Here is a 20,680-nt window from a genome sequence, read left to right as displayed (position 1 = left end):
TTAATGATCGTGGGATACTCGGAACTATGAAATGCTAACGCTAAGGAGGAAAATTACTCTGTGTTATTAAATAGATACATGGCTTTCAAAATATTCCCTGGTGGGAAGGTTAATTTCCAGAAGGGCTGAGAAGCTCTCTGTTGTACTGTCTTCAGGAACTTTTTATATCTTGTCTTACCCACATTTCCAGAGACTCGGGTATTCTGTATTCTAAAGTATCTGAAAGGTTTCCATCCAAATGGCTGCTTGGCCTTTCAGCTCTGGGGAGGAGTTGCCTACAGGATTTTGGTAAAACTGTGTCTTGCTTGACTCTCTAGCCGGAGGCAGTTTGGGCCCAAGGCCCAGGAAGAGGTCAAGATCATTGAGCACCAAACGCAGACCCTTTGACTGATGCCTCACCTGGCTACAACCTTAGCCCTGGTCTTCGCCAGCAGGTGAGAGGGCCTCAGGGTTTGCTGTCTCATGGTGAGTGGACGCCCTGGCGTTGATAGGAGCCAGAGGAGAGGCGGGGGTGAGCTTCATTTTCTGATGTGAGCAGGAAGGATGTGTTGTTAAAATCTGTCCTCGGGTTAAAAAGCGGTGTCCGCATTTTCACATCTGTGTCCAGATGAATGGGACCCTCAGAGAATTTGAGACTTGGACCAGAGTTTCTCCTGAGTTTCCAAGAGAAATAGACTCGAATACTGACAGTTTCTCTACCTTGGATAAAGGTTCTACTTTACAGTATGGTTTTCAAGAATAGGTGAAGCCATGTGCATATGTTGGGAGCGGAGGAGCAGGCAGGTATAACAGCATGTGGTAATGGTGCTGTCAATTCCCTCGGAACGTCTACAGCACATCTCACTTCTCCTCATGCCCCAGGAGGTTGCCTGGGCAGCTATGGGCTGTCTCTTCATTCTCAAGATCAGAAAGTTGGGGACTTGCTGATTCCTGGTTCCTGGCACAGAGCTCCTGAAACCCCTGTAATTTCCTGGGTGTCTTTTGTTCTAATGAGGTGACTCTGGGTGGCTCCTGGATGGTGGCTGGTCACCAGAAAGACCAACCGTGATTAGAAGCTTGGGATTTTCAGCCCCACCCCCGACTCTCCAGAGAGGGGAGGGGCTGGAAGTGGAGTTATGATGGATCATGCCTCCGTGAGGGAGCTCCTTAAAGTCCCAAATGCGGGGCTCGGGGAGCTCCCGGGTTGGCGTACATGTGTAGGTGCTGGGAGAGCGGTGCCCAGAGAGGGCGTGGAAGCCGCGTGCCCCTGGCACACGCCTCTTCCATCTGGTGTCCCCATATCCTTCATCACATCCTTTTACAATAAACTGGACTTCGTTAGAAGTAGAATCTTTTTGTGCTTCAAAAGACATCAAGAAAATTAATAGACAATCTACAGCATGGGAGAAAATACTTACAAATCATATATGGGATAAAGGACTTGTATCTAGAAAATATAAAAAATTCTTGCGATTCAACAATAAAATGACAAATAAACCAATTGAGAAATCGGCAAGACCTGAATAGGCATTTCTGCAAAGAAAATTTCAGATGCCAACAAACACATGACAAAGGGGCTGAAAATCATTATTCATCAGAAAAATGCAAATCAAAATGACAATGAGAGACCACATCTGTTCAATGGCTGTAATGCAAGAAGACAGATCATAAAGGTGTTATCGAGGATGTGGTGAAATGGAAACTGCATACACAGCTGCTGGGAATGTGAAATGGTACAGCCACATAGGAAAACAGTTTGCAGTTCTTCAAAATGTTAAACACAAAATTACCATGATCCAGCAATCCCCCTTCTAGGTATATGCACAGAGAAATGAGAACATATGGATGTGCAAAAACTTGGACGTGAGTGTTCATAGCAGCATTCTTCATAATACCCCAAATGTGGAAACAGTCCTAAAGGTCCATCAGCTAATAAACGGATGCACGGATGTGGTCCAGCCACACAGCAGAATCGTGTTCAGCCATGAAAAGGCAGTGCTGGTAGGCGCTGCAGCAGGAATGGACCTGGAACATGCTATGCTAAGTGAAACGCTCGTCACAAGGATCATATGATATGATTCCATCGATATGAAATTTCCAGAATAGTGAGGATCAGAGACACAGAAAGTAGATGGGTGGTTGCCAGGGACTGGGGGTTAAGGCAGGGAGTGAGGAGTGCCAGCTAACGGGCATGAGGCTTGGAGTGATGAAATGTTCTAAAATTGGATGGGGTGGTCTCACAACTCTGTAAATATACTTAAAGCCACGAAATTACACACTTTGAAAGTGTGAACACTGTGGTATGTGAACTGTATCTCAATAAAGCTGTTACTAAAAAAGGAAGTCAGACTGTGTGAGTTATCTAAGTTTGTTCTTTGTCAAACTTGTCTTGGCTAGTCTAGTCTTTTGCATTTCCACATACAATTATTATTATTATTATTATTATTATTATTATTATTATTATTATTATTTTTACTAAAAAACTTGCTTGGATTTATTTGTGATTGTCCTGAATCTAGAAAGCAACCCAGGCAGTATTGGGTCTTTCAAATTCAGAAGATGGTGTCTCTCTCTACTTACATAAGTCTTTCATTTTTCTCAGCAGTATTCTTTAATTTACAGTGTAGAGATCTTTCACATTTCTTACTAAATTTATTTGAATGGGATTGCTTTAAAAATTGAATTACCAGCTGTTTGTTAATGTCACGTGGAAAGGTACCTGATTTTTGAATATTGACCTTGTATTTTCACTAAATTCACTTATTAGATATAGGGGTTTCTTTATAGACTCTAGGATTTTCTATGTACACAGTCATATCATATGTGCGTACAATTTGACTTCTTCCTTGGCAATATCTAGGCTTTCCCCCCCCTCTTTTTTCCTTGCCTTATGGGACTGGCTGAAACCTCCACTACAATACTGAACAGCAGTGGTCGTGATTTTACAGGAAAGCACTGTGGTATTTCCCCATTAAGCCTGAAGATTTACTGCGGAATTTTTGCAGGTGCCTTTTGTTACATCAAGGAAGTTCTTCGTTGGCTGAACATGTTTATCATAGATGTTGAATTTTGACTGAAGTTTTCCCTCTCCTGTTCATTTCATTTGTTTAGTTGCTTTGATTGTTCCAGCTTTGGCCACTGGGAGCTCTTTTAGGAAGACTCCCAAATCCTCTTTTTTTTCTTTAAATCTCTTTGCTCAGTTCCTATTGAGTCTGTTTTTTTTGTTTTTTGTTTTTTTTGTCTCAAACCCTGAATTAACTCCCCTGTCTGTGGACAAGGCTGCTCTGTCTTAGTCTTAATATTTTTAAGACTATTTTTTTTAACCTGAATTCTTTTAAGAATGATATGTCAGAAAACACGTAGCTAGTGCTTAAAGGTTTGTTAACACTTTTTTCACTGATATGCTGCTTCCTGTTGTTCTCACACCCTCTCTGAACCACCAATTTCTTATGGGAAATTCAAGGCTCGTCCCTGTTTCCCACAAATCATACAGCCTGGATCTTTTAACAAAGTATAAATTAAGGAATTTCTGTTAAGCGACAGACCATGTGTTCTGATATTGGTCTGGCAAAATATGATCAGAAAGGCATGACATAAGCTGGACTACAGAGTGGATCACACACACGTATGGAGAGCGACAGCTCCCAGGGCAAGCATTACTTAGGGCAGAATTGTCAAACGCCTGGTGTGTGTCCCCACGGCCACTTTTCATCCCACACCCGTAGCAGACATCAGTGCGTGATCACAATTCTGCTTTCCACTGACCTCATGCCTGTATCCTTTTGTTGAGCACCCCCACCTTTAGCACTTCCTTAATTTATGTCCACAGAGATGCTGCAGAGTCCTGTACTTTTTCTGCCCTGCCCCAGAATTCCTGGCTGCTTTTATTGGAGAAAGATGTTTAGAGCCAGAGGCCTGAAAGATGGGTGTCCTGGCTGCTGCTGGGGTGTAACTGTTCTAGTCCCTCTTAGAGGACATGGCTGGGAAATGTCTGTATCTATTGGTATATATGATAAGAATTTAAAAATGAGTTCTTATTGATATGTCTGACTCCAGTCCAGCACCACAGGATTTATTCTAGCATTTTCTCCTTTCCATATTGTAACTTCTTTCTTAGATTGTGAGAAATCTGACTTTTAGTATCCATAATACATTTTTTCTTTCTTTTGTTTTCAGTTTCTAATGTTTTTTTTTTAATTAAAAAGAATTTTTTAATTATAATTGACATAAAATATTATATTAGTTTCAGGTATATAGCATAGTGGTCAGACATTTATATACCTTATGAAGTGATCCCCGCCATGAGTCTAGCACGCTCCTGTCACCACACAGTTATTACAATATTATTGACTATAATCCCTATCCTGTACTTTAATTTGCAGGCATACTACGGTCAAACGAGAAAATATATCCCCATGACTATTTTTACAAATTGCCAGTGAATAGCCATGGGGATACAATACATTTTCTTGTTTGACCATCGTATGCATGCAAATTAGTTTCAGAATTGCAAATCTGGACCACTGTGAGAAAACACTTATCAACCCCCTACACTGTTAGTATAGTATAAAGGCAAGTATAATCTTCTTGCCTTTAGCCTAATCTAATCATTTCATACTAAAATTTCTCCCCAAGCATTGCTTGAGCTGCATCCTTCTGCTTTTCATATGTTGTACTTTCATTTATCACTTTCATTCAGTGCAAAATACTTTAAAATGGTCCTTGAGACATCTGCTTTGACTGCTCTGGTTATTTAGAAGTCATGGGCCAAAAACATCCTTCATCTGAATTCTATTCCTTTAAATGTGTGGTCCAGAATACGCGCACGCGCGCGCATGCATACACGCACTCATTGAGAAGAATGCATAATCTGTTGTAGTCAGGAGGGCAGTTATGTAAATGTCTATTCAATAAATGATTGGCTGTGCCCCTTACTGATTTTCTGCCTACTCGTGCCATCAATGATCGAGAGGAGAGTGTTGGCATTTCCAATTATAATTATGTATTTCTCTATTTCTTTGTTCAGTTTTATCAGTTTTTGCCTCAAGTATTTTGAATCTTTTTTTAAAGATGCATACACATGTAGGCTTGTTATAACTTCATGGAGAATTGACTTTTATCATTATATAATTTCTCTCTTACTTCTTGAAAATATTCCTTGTCCTGAAGCCTATTTTGTCATACTAATATAGCTATTCCAGGTTTCTTTCATTTAGTGTTTTCATGGTGCATCTTGCTTCATACTTTTCTTATAAACCTATCTATATTTTTAAAGTGGGTTTCTTATAAAACAACATATAGTTGGGTCTTGCTTTTTTATTCCAATTTGAAAATCTCTGACTTTTAACTGGTGTGTTCAGACCAATTGCATTTAAAGTGATTTTTGTATTTTGGGATTAAAATCCACATTGATAGCTGATTTTTAATTTTCCTGGGTTCTTTTTTTTTTTTTTGTCTCTTTTTTTCCTGTCTGCCTTGGGTTAATTGAACATTGTTTATTATTCCATTTTATCTCTTTTATTGATTTATTAGTCATATTTCTTTTAAAATATTTTAATTGTTGACTCAGGATTAACAGAATAAGTCTTTAGTGAATCAGAGACTACCTTTAAATGACATTATGCTGCTTCCCATGTGGTGTAAGGATCTTAAACACTATTCCGCATTCCATCCCACCATCCTTTTCTCTGCTATTGTTCTCATGCAGTTTACTTCTAAATATGCTACAAACACATAATACATCACTACTCTTTTTCTTCTACAAAGTTATGTTTTGAGCAATTAAAAATAAGGAAAATTGAATTTTACTTTACCTCCATGTATTTCATTTCTAACACTGTGAATTTCTCTGTGTATATCCAAGTTTCTAAGGGACACCATATTTGAACTTTAAACATTTCTTGCAGAGTATACCTGCTAGCAATAAATTCTCCCCATTTTTTTTGTTTGTTTGTTTTTGAGAACCCCCCCCCCCCTCTCTCGTTTTGTTTTAAAAGGTATGGCCCATAGATGCAGAATTCTGGGCTGATAGTTTATTTTTCTTTGAGCACTTAAGATGTCACTCTATTGCCTTCTTGATTCCTTGATTCTTGTGAGAAAACAGCCCTCATTTTTCTGGCTGTTAACTTATATTCCCTATGTATTCCCACTCTACCTGCTTTTAAGATTTTCTCTTTTTCTTTGGTTTTCAAAGTTTGGTTGTATTGGCCTAGGTGTAGTTTTGTGGTTTTGTGTGTCTGTACTGTTTGTGGAGCCTCTAGGATGTGTGGGCTGAAGTTTTTCATCAAATTTAGAAATCTTTTGGCCATTATTTCTTTAATTTGTTTTTTCTGCCCCATTCTTTCTTTCCTTTCCTTCTGGGTCTCTAATTACACAGATGTTCAACTGCGTCATATTGTCCCACACGTCACTAAAGTGATGTTCTTTTTTTCCTATCTTTTTTCTCTGTGCTTCCATTAGGATAGCGTTCATGGATCTAGCTTGCATTCTCTGTTCCTTCCTTAGGCAATGTCCAATCTACAAACTAAGAAGTGCTTATCTTCTCTGTGGAATTCAGTTCATCAAGACTTCCTGCCATCTTTCCACACTCTTTACAACCATGACACAAAATGTTACTAGACCACCCAGCAAAAGGTGGCTGTTCATCCCACATTTGTAAGTCTGTGCATGCATCTTTATGTGGAACGAAAGTACCATATGTACCAACATGTTTCCTGATTCTTCATCTCCTTTTTTATTTTTAGCTTGATTTATGCTTAACATATCTTGGTTTTGTAAGAGCTGTTTTGCCACTCTTAATAAGTTTCTCTTGATTTTTGGAGACACACCCCAAATGCCAACATCAGAGAAATAAAGAGAGGTCACAGTTCTAGCTTTAGGTTTCAAGGGGAGAAATGAGACGTGATGAATGGAAATTAGTTAATTAATAAGCCCCGGCGCACTGACCATGGGCCGTGCGTAGGTGAGACGGCACGGAACAGGACAGGTCAGACCCACGGCCTCACTAGGCTTCAGTCATTCCGGGACCATCCCGATTGTCTTGACTTCCACCTCCCTGAGTCGTCTGGGTCTCAGCATCCCCATTGCAGCTCTGTTACCCTTTCCCCTTCCTTTCTTTCCCTCTGTCCCCCCATGGTGGCTGCCAGTGACCCACTGAAAAGCTGGCTGGAGAAGTCCCCAGGAAGAGGTGTCTCAATGGGGGGAGAGGTTGTCCATGTCCCAAAACAAGCCCAGGGAGACGCTGGTGTTTTCTGGGACATCTTCTGGCTTTCTCGTTTCTCTCTAGTTCACTGCCCCCGTTCCCTGTCCCCCAACTGGTGAGGAGATACTTTAATGAAGCTGGTTGTTACATGACAAAATTTATGCTAGTACCTCTCCCCTGACACACACCTCACTTTTTAAAACTCAGGTTATTGAATCATGATTATAGGTACCATCTCCCAGTTCCTGTTGACCGACCACTACCAGCTGCCTGGGTGCCAGGTCTGGGCAGCTTAAGGTGTGATGAGCTGGATGTTTGTTAAATTCACTGGGTCCCACTTATGCACACAGAGATGCATGTGAGAGTAACCCAGACCTTAGGTGTATGAGTTTGGAGTTAGGTGAATGGGAAAAACAGGCTGCCAGCCAGTGTCAGCTGGCCCTGCCTCTCCTCTCACCCAGTGTGACAAAAATGTGAGTAGTTGGACCTTCACATCACAGGCAATAGAAGTGGGGTGGCTGGCTTCTTGTGCACATGTGTTTATCTGTCCGGCATTGACATGGTCCCTTGCTAGTAGTACGGTTGCCTGGTAAAATGCAGTCACCCAATTAAATTTGAATTTCAGATATTTAATACATAATTTTTTAGTCTAAGTATCTCCCAACATTTGAACTAAGAATGATACATTGCTTATCTGAAGTTCAAATTGAACTGAGCGACCGTGTTTCTGTTTGTTACCTCGGGAAGTCCAGCTCGCTAGGCCCAGGACATACGGTGGCGCGTCAGTCAGACATGGACCCTGCCACATGGAGCTTGCGATGCCTTGTCTGGGGTTTTACAGGAGCTGGTGGGCAAGCAGACCAGGTTCCTTGTCCCCTTCCTTCCCCCTGCTGCCATCAGCCTGGAGATAGGGGGCCTGTGTGGCAATTAGTGCGTCCCACTCCCACCCTGTGCCACTCACATTCTCTTGCCCTCAACAGGCCTGTTGGGTCCAGGAGGAGATGGGCCCCTGCTGCCCAACGGCTGTTCCGCTGCTGGGCAGTACCCACTTGGTAGGACAGGCAAGCTCGGAGGGGGCCTCTGTGAGAGATGACGGTGTCCCGAAGAGCCTGCCCGGGCCGCGCTCCTGCTGACCCTCCGTAAGACTGGGGAGTCAGCCCCTCCTCCCCTCTTCATCCACTTGTGCACCAGGCACCGTTTCAGGCCCGAGAACCAGGCAGCCAACAGAAAGGTCACAGCCCCGTGTGGTAGCCAATGTGGCCTGGTGGGACTCCTGTTTCCTGCCTTTGGCTGTGGGTGCCTATCCTGGGGTCTCTTATTAACCTCCTCCTTTGGGGCCCAGGTTACCAAGGGCCTCCTTCCCACTGCTGAGTGCTGACGGTGTCCTGTGTGCTTCCTGGCCTGTTGCCCTGTTGGTGGGCGACTGATGCCGGGGCTGACCATGCTGCACCGCCTAGCCGGTGCCCTTTGGGTCCTCACCCACCGACTGGGACAGCGAGCCCTCCTGTGGTTGTGACAGATGCTCAGTGAATTTAGTTTTGTCATCCCCAAGACTCCTCCAGCTTTCTGCCCCATCCCCCCAGTCACCGCATTCTGCTGAGTTTTCCTCCTGCACTGAAACCACACAAGCCCCCCTCGCCCGTCGTCTTGCCTGGCTTCTCTCAGCTCCCCACACCCAGCCGGGGTCTCCTTGGATCTGGTCTTCATAAGCCACCATACCTGAGACAGAAGCTGAATTCTCACTTGCCTGCGGGAACCCTTGGGCAGCCTTCCAGGGGCTGGGTAAAACTCCAGCCTCTCCTGTGGCCCCACCAGCCTCCACCCCACGTCTCGTCTCTCCTGTTCCCCACCACGGGGCTCTGAGCTCAGGCTCTTCCCTGCCTTGACCTTCCTTACAGGCACCCCACCTCGCTTCCAGCACTTACCTCTCACACCCTTGCTTTCCTTCACCTGGTAGTTCAGTCATCTTTGGGGATACAGTTCAGGTTGTCATCTCCTCCAAGACACCTTTCCCGAGCGCCTTCTGGAATAAGGAGCCTTTATAAGCTTCTTGAAACATCAATTTGGGCCCCTCTGATCATTACCCCATTACTCTTGGTTTGTGGTTGTGAATTCTTCGAGCAGAGAGATTGTGGTCCTTGCTTAGGCATCTCCACATCTGAGCATGCCTGCTCTGCACAGGTTGCTTCAACGGAATGAAATCACCTTGTATAATTACATCATACTTGGCCATGAGGTCGTCTGGAGCTTCGCTTTCAGATATTCTGATGGTCTCTGAAGCAGAAGCTACATGTTGGGGAAGAGGCCAAGAGCCGGCTGGTGGGGCAGGTGGCAGCTAGTATCTCCCTTCGGAATCATCTAGCAGGGTTGGCTACAAAAATGAATTTCCTAGCTTAGAAAGTGACTAACAACTTGCAAAGAATATTAATGTTTGCAGTGTGCCGGCCAAAAGGAGTGTTCTGGGTCTGCCTTTCCTCTTATCGATTCCAGGCCAAACAGGCAACTCAAGCATTGGGCTGGGGTCCTGGCCAGGAGGGGCCCCCAGCACCATGGCGCTGCTCTTTCCACTGCATCCGGGCACTGTCTCTGGTCATCTCCTTTTACCCAACACCTGGACGGGTACAACGGAGATAATAGCTAACATGTATTCAGTTGCTTACCGTGTACCGGGCGCCGTGCTAAGATCTTATGTGCAGTAACCCATTTAATGCCTCATAACGAGTCAACAAATTTCTCTCTTTGATTTGAATTGGTGTTTCTGTAGCACCCAGAACTGCGCCGGGCTCAAAGTAAGATCTCGTTAGCACTTGTTGAGTGAATGAATGGGTGGCACTTCGTCGTTTGCAGACATTCGTCAAAACTGGAATTGAGGGTGGGTCGTTCAGCTCTTTAGCTGCCCCTCCCCATGTGAGCTCTGCTGTTTGTGCACCGGACGGGGGTTTTAACATAGTACTGATACCTTATTGCCAGAAAGTCTTGTTTGCTCTTTTTATAAAACAGATTTGTGTAATCGAATGCTGCTGTCATGCTGATTTAGTGGTCTTAGAGATATTCTATCTGCATTTCCCCTGAATCTTACCTTGATGGTGAGCTCTAATATTTCAAGAACATGACTGTAACAAAATACTTTGCATTTCTAGAGGCATTGCTTATTAAATAAACGTTTAGAAATAAGGAATAATTTTGCCACAAAATCCCTATTTCCTAATTTATCTTCTGAGCCACTCTGAGTTTCTATGCCAGATTTTCTTAAGACCTCTACCTCCTGGACTCTACCCGCCCCCTCGAACACCGGTGATTTTTCAGATCCCCTTTGCGAGCAGGCGTGAGCATGTGACAGAGAATAGGACCACTAGGCTCCTCTCCGTCTGGCAGATGGAGGCCCTCCCTTCGTGTCTGGTCAGTGTTAAGTAAAATCACAGGCCAGCATTGCCAAGAAGTCTCACCACATCTCTGCTAGGGGAGAGCCTGATGATTCTCTCTTTTCTGAAGGTCCATTTCTTATTTCCCACCCATTCCCACCCCAGGGAACAGAATGGGCACTGTGTGAGAGTGTGTGAGTTTGTGTACATGTGTGTGAGTGTGTGTGACTCTGTGTGTGTATGTGAGTGTGTGTGAGAGTGTATGTGTGTGTGCTGTGAGTGGGTGTGTGACTGTGTATGTGTGAGTGTGTGTGAGTGTATGTGAGTGTGTGAGTGTGTATGTGTGTGTGCTGTGAGTGGGTGTGTGACTGTGGATGTGAGTGTGTGTGTGTATGTGAGTGGGTGGGTGAATGTGTTTGTGTGTGAGTATGTGTGTGGTCGGGCAGATCAGCAGGGAATCATATACACATTTTTAAAAATGATCAGATGTGGAATTCTGAGTCACTATGTTGCAGCCACAGCCCAGGGCCCAGGTGACCATGGCACAGAGTCAGAACTCACAAGGACCCTGACACGCACATGATTTATAATGAAAAGAGCTTGGGATTTAGGACTAGAGAGCACTGAGTTTGAATGCCAGCCCAGCCTAACACATGTCAGACCTTGATTTATCTATGTAACCTCAGTTGAGCCTCAGTTTCCCCATCTGTAAAGTGGGGCTATGATTTCCTATTTCATGGGGTTGTAGTACAGACTGTTAGATGATGAATGCAGAAGCCATTTGCTTAAAGTAGCTGCTCAGTGTAGTTAGGTTTCTTTTCGTCCAAGTGCCAGTTACACAAATTACGGTTCCCATGTTTTGTCAGTTTACCCCAGTTCAGTTCAGTGGTCTCAGGTATGTGGTTGAATCGCAGTCTTTTCTGTTTGTGTAGGACGAGGTCCAATGTTACATCTTTAGCATGTGCAGATTTCACTGAACAAACAAGGATATTCAGAAATTTACAAGATTATTGTATGGATGGAAGAAGGTAAATACCTTGAACCAAAATTGGTTTTTGTTATTAAGGATGAAAGGCAAGCCACAGAACGGGGGGGAAATATTTGCAATCCATATGTCTGACAACGTGATGTTTATCCAGCATATGTAAAGAAGACATTCAATTAAAAATAAGATGAGCAAGCCTATAGAAAATGGGCAGGAGATTTTAGGAGACATTTAAGAAAGAAGACATATGAATGGTCAGTCAATAGACTCATGACAAGATGATCATTAATTATCAGGCGAATGCAAATTCAAACCATGAGGACATACCATTACCTATCCACTGGAATGACTGAAATTAAAGACTGCAAAGACCAATTGTTGGCCAGCATGTGGGACAACTAGAACTCTCTTCCACTGCTGGTGGGAATGTAAAATTGCACAATCACTTTGGAAAATTGTCTGGCAGTTTCTTAAAAAGTAACAACACATCTACCATGCGACCCAGCCTTTTCACTCCTGCATATTTACGCAAGACAAATGAAGATATATGTCTCCTCTAAGGTTTTTATATGAGTTTTCATAGCAGTTTTATTTGTTATAGCTCTCACTGGATCGGACCAATGTTCATCAGTAAGTAAATGCATAAATGAAATGTGATATATGCATTACACAGAGTGGAATTCTAGTCAGCAACAAAAAGAAGGAACTATGAATACATGCTACAATATGATGAATTTCAAAACAATATGCACATAAAGAAGCAGCACGTAATGCATAGTGTATACGCTCATGTACATAATATGCAAACTAACTTGTAGTGACAGAATGGAACAGTAATTACCTAGAGGCAGGGTTGGGGGGGGGGATGGATTGCAAAAAGGCAGAGATGTGTTTTGGAAGGTGCTGGAAATACTCTGTAGCTTGGTTGTGGTGGTCTCATGGGCATGTACAGTTGTCAAAACTCCTTAAATGTGCTTTGGATGAGTGCAATCTGTTGTGAATAATGTATTCCTCAAGAATATTGATAAGGAAAAAAGACAAATTGTTTAAAGCAATGAAATTTATAACATATGTAGACTATCTATATGTATATACATACGTATGTATATACGTATTCATACATATGTATAAATATACATCTATATAGATATTCTATAATAACACAATGGATGGGAGAATGAAATGGAAGTATACTGTTTTATTGTAAGACTCTTACATTATCCGTGAAGCGGTATAACATGTGATCAGTTAAAGATGCATATTTTAGACCACAGAAAAATCCCTGAAAAAATAAGAGTAGTATAGTTAAAAATCTAACAGGTGAATACTAAAGAAAAAAAATCCAATTAAAAGAAGAAAGGAGCAGAGGGGAAGGGAACAAAGAACATATGGGATGAATAGGGGAAAGCTGCGAGATAATAGTTTAAACTCATTCAGGTTGATAATTACATTAAGTGTAAGTGATTCAAACATTCCTATCTGCAGAATGTCAGACATGATGAGACTGAATTAGATGCTTTCTATAAGAAATCCACTTATAATATAAAGGCAAATAAGTTAAAAGTATGCAAAAAATTTACCCCTACAAACACTAACCATGAGAGAGCTTGGGTGGATACATTAATATCAGATAAAGTGGACTTCAGAAAAAGGAATATTACCTGAGCTAAAGAGCAACACTTCATAATGATGAAGCAGTCTACTCATCAAGAAGACATAACGATCGAAATGTGTATGAACTCAACATAATAGCCTCAAAATACATGAAGCAAAAATGAAAAGTACTGAAAGGAGAAATGAACAAATTCAAAATAATGCTTGTGGACATGCATCCTCCTCTCTTAGTACCTGATATAATAAACAGACATGAAACCAGTAATAATATAAAAGATATGAACATCACCAATGAGCTTGACCTAAATGACGTTTATTGAACACTCTACTCAACAACAGCATGAATATTTATCAGGACAGACCATGTCAATTTAAAAATATTGAAATCACATAAAGCATGTTCTCTGATTAGAATGAAATTAAATTAGAAATTATTGATCAAGAAAAAAAGAGACACAAATTACCAGTATTTGGAATAAAAGAGAGGACATCACTACAGAGCCTACAGATGTTGAAAGGATAGAATTAAATATTATTGTTGTTATTGATGTAATGCCTATGTAATGCCAATACATTTGACAATATATATGAAATAGACAACTTTCTTGAAAGATACATATGACCAAAAATGACTCAAAAAGAAATAGAAAATTTGAATAGCCTTACCTGTCATTACTTGTGAAATCTACCAAATTTTTAAGAAAAGAAAACATACTAATTTTACACAAATTCTTTCAGAAAATAAAGGAGAAGGGAAAACTTTCCCAATAATTTTAGGAGCATTACCCTGACACCAAAACCGAAAGACATTATGAGACCAGTATCCCTTAAGCACAAAATATTAGTAGATCCCACAGTAAAATGTAAGATGGATAGTACATAATGACCAACCCCAGGAATATCAGGGTGATTTAACATTTGAAAATCAATCTATATCATTGGCTATATTAACACTATAAAGGTGAAGAGCCATCTAATCATCTCAATAGATGGCACTCAATTGATGGAGAATGATCAGTGAGGACAACACCTCTAACTGCTGCCACTGTTTTCAGTCTCCAGTGCGGGAGCTTCAGCTGACACCAGTGAGGCCAGGCTTCATGGCACTCTCCTGGATCCTGCCAGCAAGTTTAAGGTGCTTGGACGACAGTGCCCAGCCCGTGTGTGGACCACCCCTGACCTTAGTGTCTGGTCCTGGGGCTTCCTGTGTGTCCTGGAGTTTGATTGGGCACAGAAAGAGTTCAATGAAACTTTATTCCTAGCAGTGGTGATAGACAAGGCCTGACTGTAAAAGAGACTTTATAAGCTAGGATAGCAGGAAGGTGTTCAGAAGAAGGGGGCGAGGAAAGCTGTGCCCTCCACTGTGGTGTTTTGAAAGGTGGCAAAGAGGAAAACCAGAACAGAGGGGAAGATCTGCTGACGGAGGAAGACCTCTGGATATCGCTGTGTGCTGCACAGTAGCTGTGCCCACAGGTGGCTGAGACACAAGGAAAACGGTGTCATCATTTCGAAGGAAGAAATGGTTCATAATCTGTATTAGTGTGCTGTTGGTGCTGTAACTAATTGTCACAAACTTGGTGGCTTAAAATAGCACAAATTTACTACCTTTGCGGTCTGGAAGTCAGAAGTCTGAAAGGTGTCCATTGATGAAAACCAAGACTGCAGTCCTGGATACTCTAGGGGAGACCTAACTTCTCTGCCTTTTCCAGCTTCTAGAAGCTTCCTCATCACTTGGCTTGTGGCCTCTTCCTCCATCTCCAAAGCCAGCATTGCCAGCTGAGTCTTTCTTATGCTGCATCACCCTGCCCACGTTGTTGTCACATCTCCTCTTGCTCCCTTTCACTTAGAAGGACCGGGGTGATGACATTGGGCCCATCTGGACAACCCAGGATAAGTTCTCCATCTCAAGCTCCTTTGCCATGTGGTAACAAAGTCTGAGGCCCTAACATGGGCGTCTGCACTTCTTTGGGGCTGTGCATCTGCCTGGCATGCAGTCCATTTCAGAACTTTCCATGTATGTCGCATTTAAACAATTAAAACACAGGAGACACGTGATGTGTTTTGTGTGAGGGGTGGGAGAAATAATTTGGAATGTGATACTGTTTGTGTAGACAAAAGTGGGAAGAGGATTAAGCCAAGCAGAGGCCTGTGACTGTGGGTGGAGGCGAAGGAGGAGGGGTGGGGGCTCAGGTTGTAAGGTTCTGGTTCTGAAGGCGTCAAGGGAAATGCAGGGGGTGCCCTGAGCTGGGCCCCCACCTGTGTGACGTGTGCATCACATGTCTCTGCTGGTCCTGCAGGTATGCCAGGGGCCTCCTGGATGAGGACATTTTCCAGGGGAAAGAGCTGATGGACAGCCGTCCGCTGCAGGCGCTGGTGGCGGGGCTGAAAGCCTGCAGCACCTGGGGGAACATCCGCTGTCTGCAGGACTGCCGCGAAGGCACTGGAGGCACGGTGAGTCCGCAGTCCCCGTGTCACGGCTCGTCTGGGGGAGCGCCCGTGCCAATGGTGCCAGGCAGACACGCCGACTGCCCTGGGGCCCTCAGTGCATCGCTCAGCCTTGTTGTCGATGCGTGCACCGCGCCGGGTGTGTGAAACGCTCGCCACAGCGCCTGGCCCACGGAGCCCATGGTTCATGTTATTCGACGCTTGTGGTGGTGGTGACACTATGGGAAGGGGCCAGTGAGGGTCAGGTGACCAGAGCTCGGCTCGAGTGTTTTAGTCCCGTGGGGAGAGAGTAGGAACTGACCCCAGGAGTTTCTAGCCTGGGGAGGGGGCACATGGGACGTGCCAGTGTTTAGACGGCTCGGTGTGTCCCCAGCTCTGGGCCTCAGGCTGGACTGTGTGGTGAGGGGCACCAGGGTTGAGGAACCCCCATGTGAATCTTCGGAGAGCTGGGGGGACTGGGGATACCAGGGACCCGTGCCTGTTCCCCACCACCCTGAGAGCAGAGGCACCTGTGTGATGCATGGGAGTCTGCACCCTGGGGGGGCCAGAGCTGGGGAGAAGGGGACCCAAGGGGGTCTCTGAGGGCAGGACAGCTGTGACTTGGTTGCATGGCCGGAGTACAGGCATCAGCTGTGGTGGCACCTGGGGCTCGGCTCCAGATGGCAGCCCTGTGTCAGCAGCCCGAGGACGGCACCGCTTCCCCTGCCTCCTGGAGGACAGCGGGGCCGTCGGCTGGAGCGTAATCCTGAGTTTGGCTGAACATTTGCCTCCAAACAGCAGCTCTGCACCTGGAGGGGCTGATGAAGAGTTTTAGCCTCAGTAAGAAGGGGTTAAGAGGAGGTCAAGGGCAGCTGTGGAGGATAAAAGAGGAAGGCTGAGTGTCTGGAAGGCAGACCCCCCGCCTCTCTGTATCAGTGGGCCCCACAGAGGGCAGGGCCTTCACACAGGCAGGCCCCAGGTCCCCCCGCGTGGACAGTGGGGGTGGGAATGAGCAGCTCCCGTGATCGTGTGTCTGAAGAAGGCTGAGTAGAGACGCGCTCATGATGGGGGCAGTGCTGCTGTCAGTCAAGCGTTTACTCACGGCCTTGGGGACGGTGGACACACTTGCTTTGCTCCTGTGGAGTCCACATGGAGAAGGAGGGTGGACAAGAAAGTGACCGCTGGCGCTGGGGTGCGCTGAGGCCCTCTGGGTGGCCAGAGGCAATGACTCACTGTGACCGTCCCTAGTGCCCCAACCTGTCGGGAGGCCCTGGGGGGACTTGATTCCACCTGCAGCTCCTGGCAGGTGTCTGCCCCTCAACAGGACTTGGCAGCAGCGCCTGGGAGCAGGGCTCAGGGGTCCCGGGCACAGCAAGAAAGGTTGGGCCGGTAGCTGGAAAGTGAGGCCTGCAGTGACCCTCAGGCAGGGCAGCTGGGCACTGCGGGGGGTGCTGGGCACTCAGATGAGGTGGCCTGTGGCGGGTGACTCTGCCAGAGGGTGCAAAGCGGCTGTGGTTGTGAGTCTCCTAGTCTTCTTCCCATGGCTCATTCCTCTGATGCACTCAGGGGCTGGTGTGCCCAGTGGTCTCCTGTCCCCAGGCCTGAGGACCATCCCTACACAGAGGCCCTCTTGCCCTTCTCTTGGTCGGCATGACCCTCTGTCCTCAGATATGGCCTGGTGCTCCATTCTGGGAGGCCATGTTTTCCCTCGGTCAAGTCCGAGCCTTGGTGGGCCTGCCCTATACAACTGGTCCTTGCTTGCCCCGCTGTCCAGTGGCCCTGCCCAGTCATGTCCCCTTACTGCCCAGCACCACCAGGGTAGACATGACCCCTCTGCCGTAGAGACGTGACGTTGGAGGGCTGCTCTTCTAGGCTAGGTGCCAGCCCTGAACCCCACCAGGGCCTTCCTGAGTACAGGGGTTCTGGTTCCCATTTCTGTTCCCTCCCTTCTCCTGCTCACCCCTCATCCACCCAACCCCTAGCACAAGGCTATTCGTAGACACACAAATATTTATTGAACGACAAGCACGAGCATCTTCCGATTGTTTTCAGTTCATATTTACACACACTCTCTTCTTTAAGTGGGTCTCCAGGGTGGGGACATGTGGACTTGAGTCTGGGGGCTGCTGAGACAACACGGAAAACCACCTTGTTTAGAAGGAAGACCGACAACGGTTATACCCATCCCCACTCCCACCAGGAGTTGAACACAGAATCTTAATAGTTGTTGGACCACTGACTTCCACCTCTTTTGACCACAACCCAAAGTAAAAGACATACTTTTCATTATCACCCTGTACGTACAAACCTACATGCATGAAATCAAAAAGGGAAATTTCATGAAGCAATGCTTGCCTCACTATTGAGCTATGCTCTAGTATTTTCTTTTTAGTTGATGTCATTTTAAGAAAAGCTAGTCATGATGCATTAAACTGATTGCATGACCTGTAGTGTGTCACAGCCTGTCATATTCAAAACATAGCTCAGACTCACTGATCCGACAGAAGGGCCTTGTTCTGTGGAACTGAGAGCTGCGGTCCACAGAGAGTGTCCATACGATACAATGAAGTGGGGGTTTCAGGCGATACATTTTCTAGTTCTGACTGTGGGGTGTGTTTGCTGAGACCCAAATCTCTGATAGTTCAGTTTTCACTGGAATGTTACTAATTTGGCCCTTTGGGACTTAAGATTATGTGTTTGAAAATGGGAAAGAGATAAGGGCCTTTAAACGTCTCCTAAGCACCGACACTTACAGAGTGATCGGTTTGTCCTGTCTGCGTGGCTGGTCGTGGATCTGAGGGGAAGAATCAACACACAGCCGCCCAGCGTTTGGTCCACGGGGGAGTTCCTGCTCCCACAGTGTTGCTCTCAAATCTTCTTTGAGAACCATTGATTGAGGAGTATTTTCTCCCCACAAATCAGTGTTTGCCTAGCACTTGGTGATGGGTTTTAATAACATTATCGATGTGTCAGGAAGTCATGAGAAAGTCTGTGGTTGGCTGTTTCGACAGGAGCCTTGGCTATTACCGCTTTCTGTAGGTGGTAGGCTGAATGCTGCCAGAGTGACATGTAGTTGCTTAAAGAACATTTTTAGCAGTGAAGTAGATGAATGCAGGATACACATGGAAGTGGAATTTTGGAATTAAATTGCATTTTTGTCTTTTAACTCCTTTGTTTCCAGCTTAAACTTTCTCCCACTGTCTGTCCCTTTTCAGCATAGTCTGTTACTTTTTGTGCATAAAGCCTGGGACAAATGAGATTTCATACAAAAAAGATTTCTCCCACAAAATCAGATCATCAAATGAACAATGCTGGTTGGAACTTTCATAATTCATGTTCATGCAAACACTTCATTGCCTGGTTGACTGCAGATTAAAAGTCACTGTTAAGTATTTCTAAGTTCTTTCTGTGTGGGGCAGTGCACTAGGGACACGTTCCCTGTTCTCAGAGCCAGGTGATACGAGCGGGCACACTGCACACTGCTGGAACTGGTAGGCCCTACAGTTCTGGTCAAATGAGTGCTAGGGGACTTCTGCTTCTGACCAGGAGGAAGTGACATGCAGCAGATACACGCTCCTAACCGAAACAACAAGGAATGGACACTAGATTGTGTGTATGTGTGTGTGTGTAATTCATATATTACACTGTACATCAGGCATGGAAGGACAGTGCTCTCTGAGAGAGAGGAAATAACCAGATGAGCCCTATAATTGCCCAGACTTTACTGCCTGAGAGAGTCTCCGTGCTGTGCCTCAGGAGGGGGACTGAGGTAGAGCCCAGCAAACTCTGATTTGAAGACCTGGAGCTGAGAGTCCAGGGAGACCAAAGCATCTACAATTCACAGGATAGAGGACCAGAGAAAAGAGAACTGGACAGAGAGAGAACTTGGAGATGGGCAGTGGTTCCCTTCGAATGTTTGGCTGGGAACCAATTGCTGTGTGTGTGTGAGGAAAGAGTCACCCAAAAGGGCCAGAGGAAGTAGTAAGCTGGAGCTCACATGGGACTGGGAACAGTGCCTTTCCCACTAGCCTGTCGGGAATACCTTAAGCCAGAGGGAAAAAGGAATGCTATGTATAAAAGAACAAAGAAAAGGATGACAGCAGACTTACCACTGGAAAAAATGCAAGCAAGAAGACAGTGGAACCACAGTACCAAAAGATAAAGTCAATCTAAAATCCTATACTCAGCAAAGTTATGTTTCAGGAAGAAAAGTATAATTAAGACATGTTCATGCAAAAGTTGAAAGGACTCATCACCAACAGACCTTCACTAATAAGAAACATCAAAGGAAATTCTTCAGGTAGAAGGAAATGATACCAGCTAGAAATACAGATCTATACAAAGGAATGAAAGGCTCCAAAAGTAGTACCTATATGAGTCAACATATAAGATTGCTTTTCTTAGTCTTTAAATCTCTTTAAAAGATAATGAACTTTTAAACAAGAATCAGAACAATATAGTGTGAGGTTTATAACACTTGTGAAAGTAAAATGTATGACTACAGCATACAGGCCAGGAGGGAAGAAAAGGAAGTGTACTATTGTACGGTTCTCATACTCTACGTGAACTCTAATATCACCTAGAAGTAGACTGTGATCAGCTGGAGATTTCTACTTTGAACCCTCAAGCGACCCTGAAAATAACAAAGAGTTATAGCTAGTAAGCCAACCAAGTAGTTAAAATGGAATTATAACAAAGGGAGCCAGGAAAAGAGGCAATGTGGAAGAATGTTCAAATAGAAAAGGAATGCCCAGATGACAGATGTAAACCCAACCATATTAATGAACAATTAAATGCCACAAATATCCCCATTAAAAAGCAGAGATTGTCAGATGGGATTGAAAAAGCAAGACTAGGGAAACACACCTCAAATATGATCTAAAGGCACAAATAGGTTAAAAGTAAAAGGATGGAAAAAGATATACCCTGCTAACACTCATCAGTAAAAAGCTGGAGTGCCTTAATACCAGACAATGTAGATTTCAGAGCAAAGAATGTCACCAGGGACAAATAAGGTCATTTCATAGTGACCAAAGGGCCAATTCATCCAGAGGACATAACAGTCCTAAATGCAGTGACAACCCTCGGAGTTAGGCTACTTTAGTTATCCCCACT

General features: G+C 44.6%; 1 protein-coding gene across 1 annotated transcript in view; it reads left to right on the top strand.

The window, feature by feature from the left end:
- ACOXL (acyl-CoA oxidase like) overlaps window positions 1-20,680 on the top strand; it is a 248,107-nt gene that overhangs the window by 97,461 nt on the left and 129,966 nt on the right. Inside the window, 2 exon segments of the mRNA XM_033100859.1 lie at window positions 318-434; window positions 15,439-15,592. Coding sequence (XP_032956750.1) covers window positions 318-434; window positions 15,439-15,592 — 271 coding nt within the window.

Source organism: Rhinolophus ferrumequinum, assembly GCF_004115265.2.
Source record: "Rhinolophus ferrumequinum isolate MPI-CBG mRhiFer1 chromosome 13 unlocalized genomic scaffold, mRhiFer1_v1.p Super_scaffold_3, whole genome shotgun sequence".
In the NCBI taxonomy this organism is placed as follows: Eukaryota; Metazoa; Chordata; class Mammalia; order Chiroptera; family Rhinolophidae; genus Rhinolophus; species Rhinolophus ferrumequinum.
Note: the sequence above shows the minus strand (reverse complement) of the source record. Positions and strands in the feature narration are given on the sequence as shown.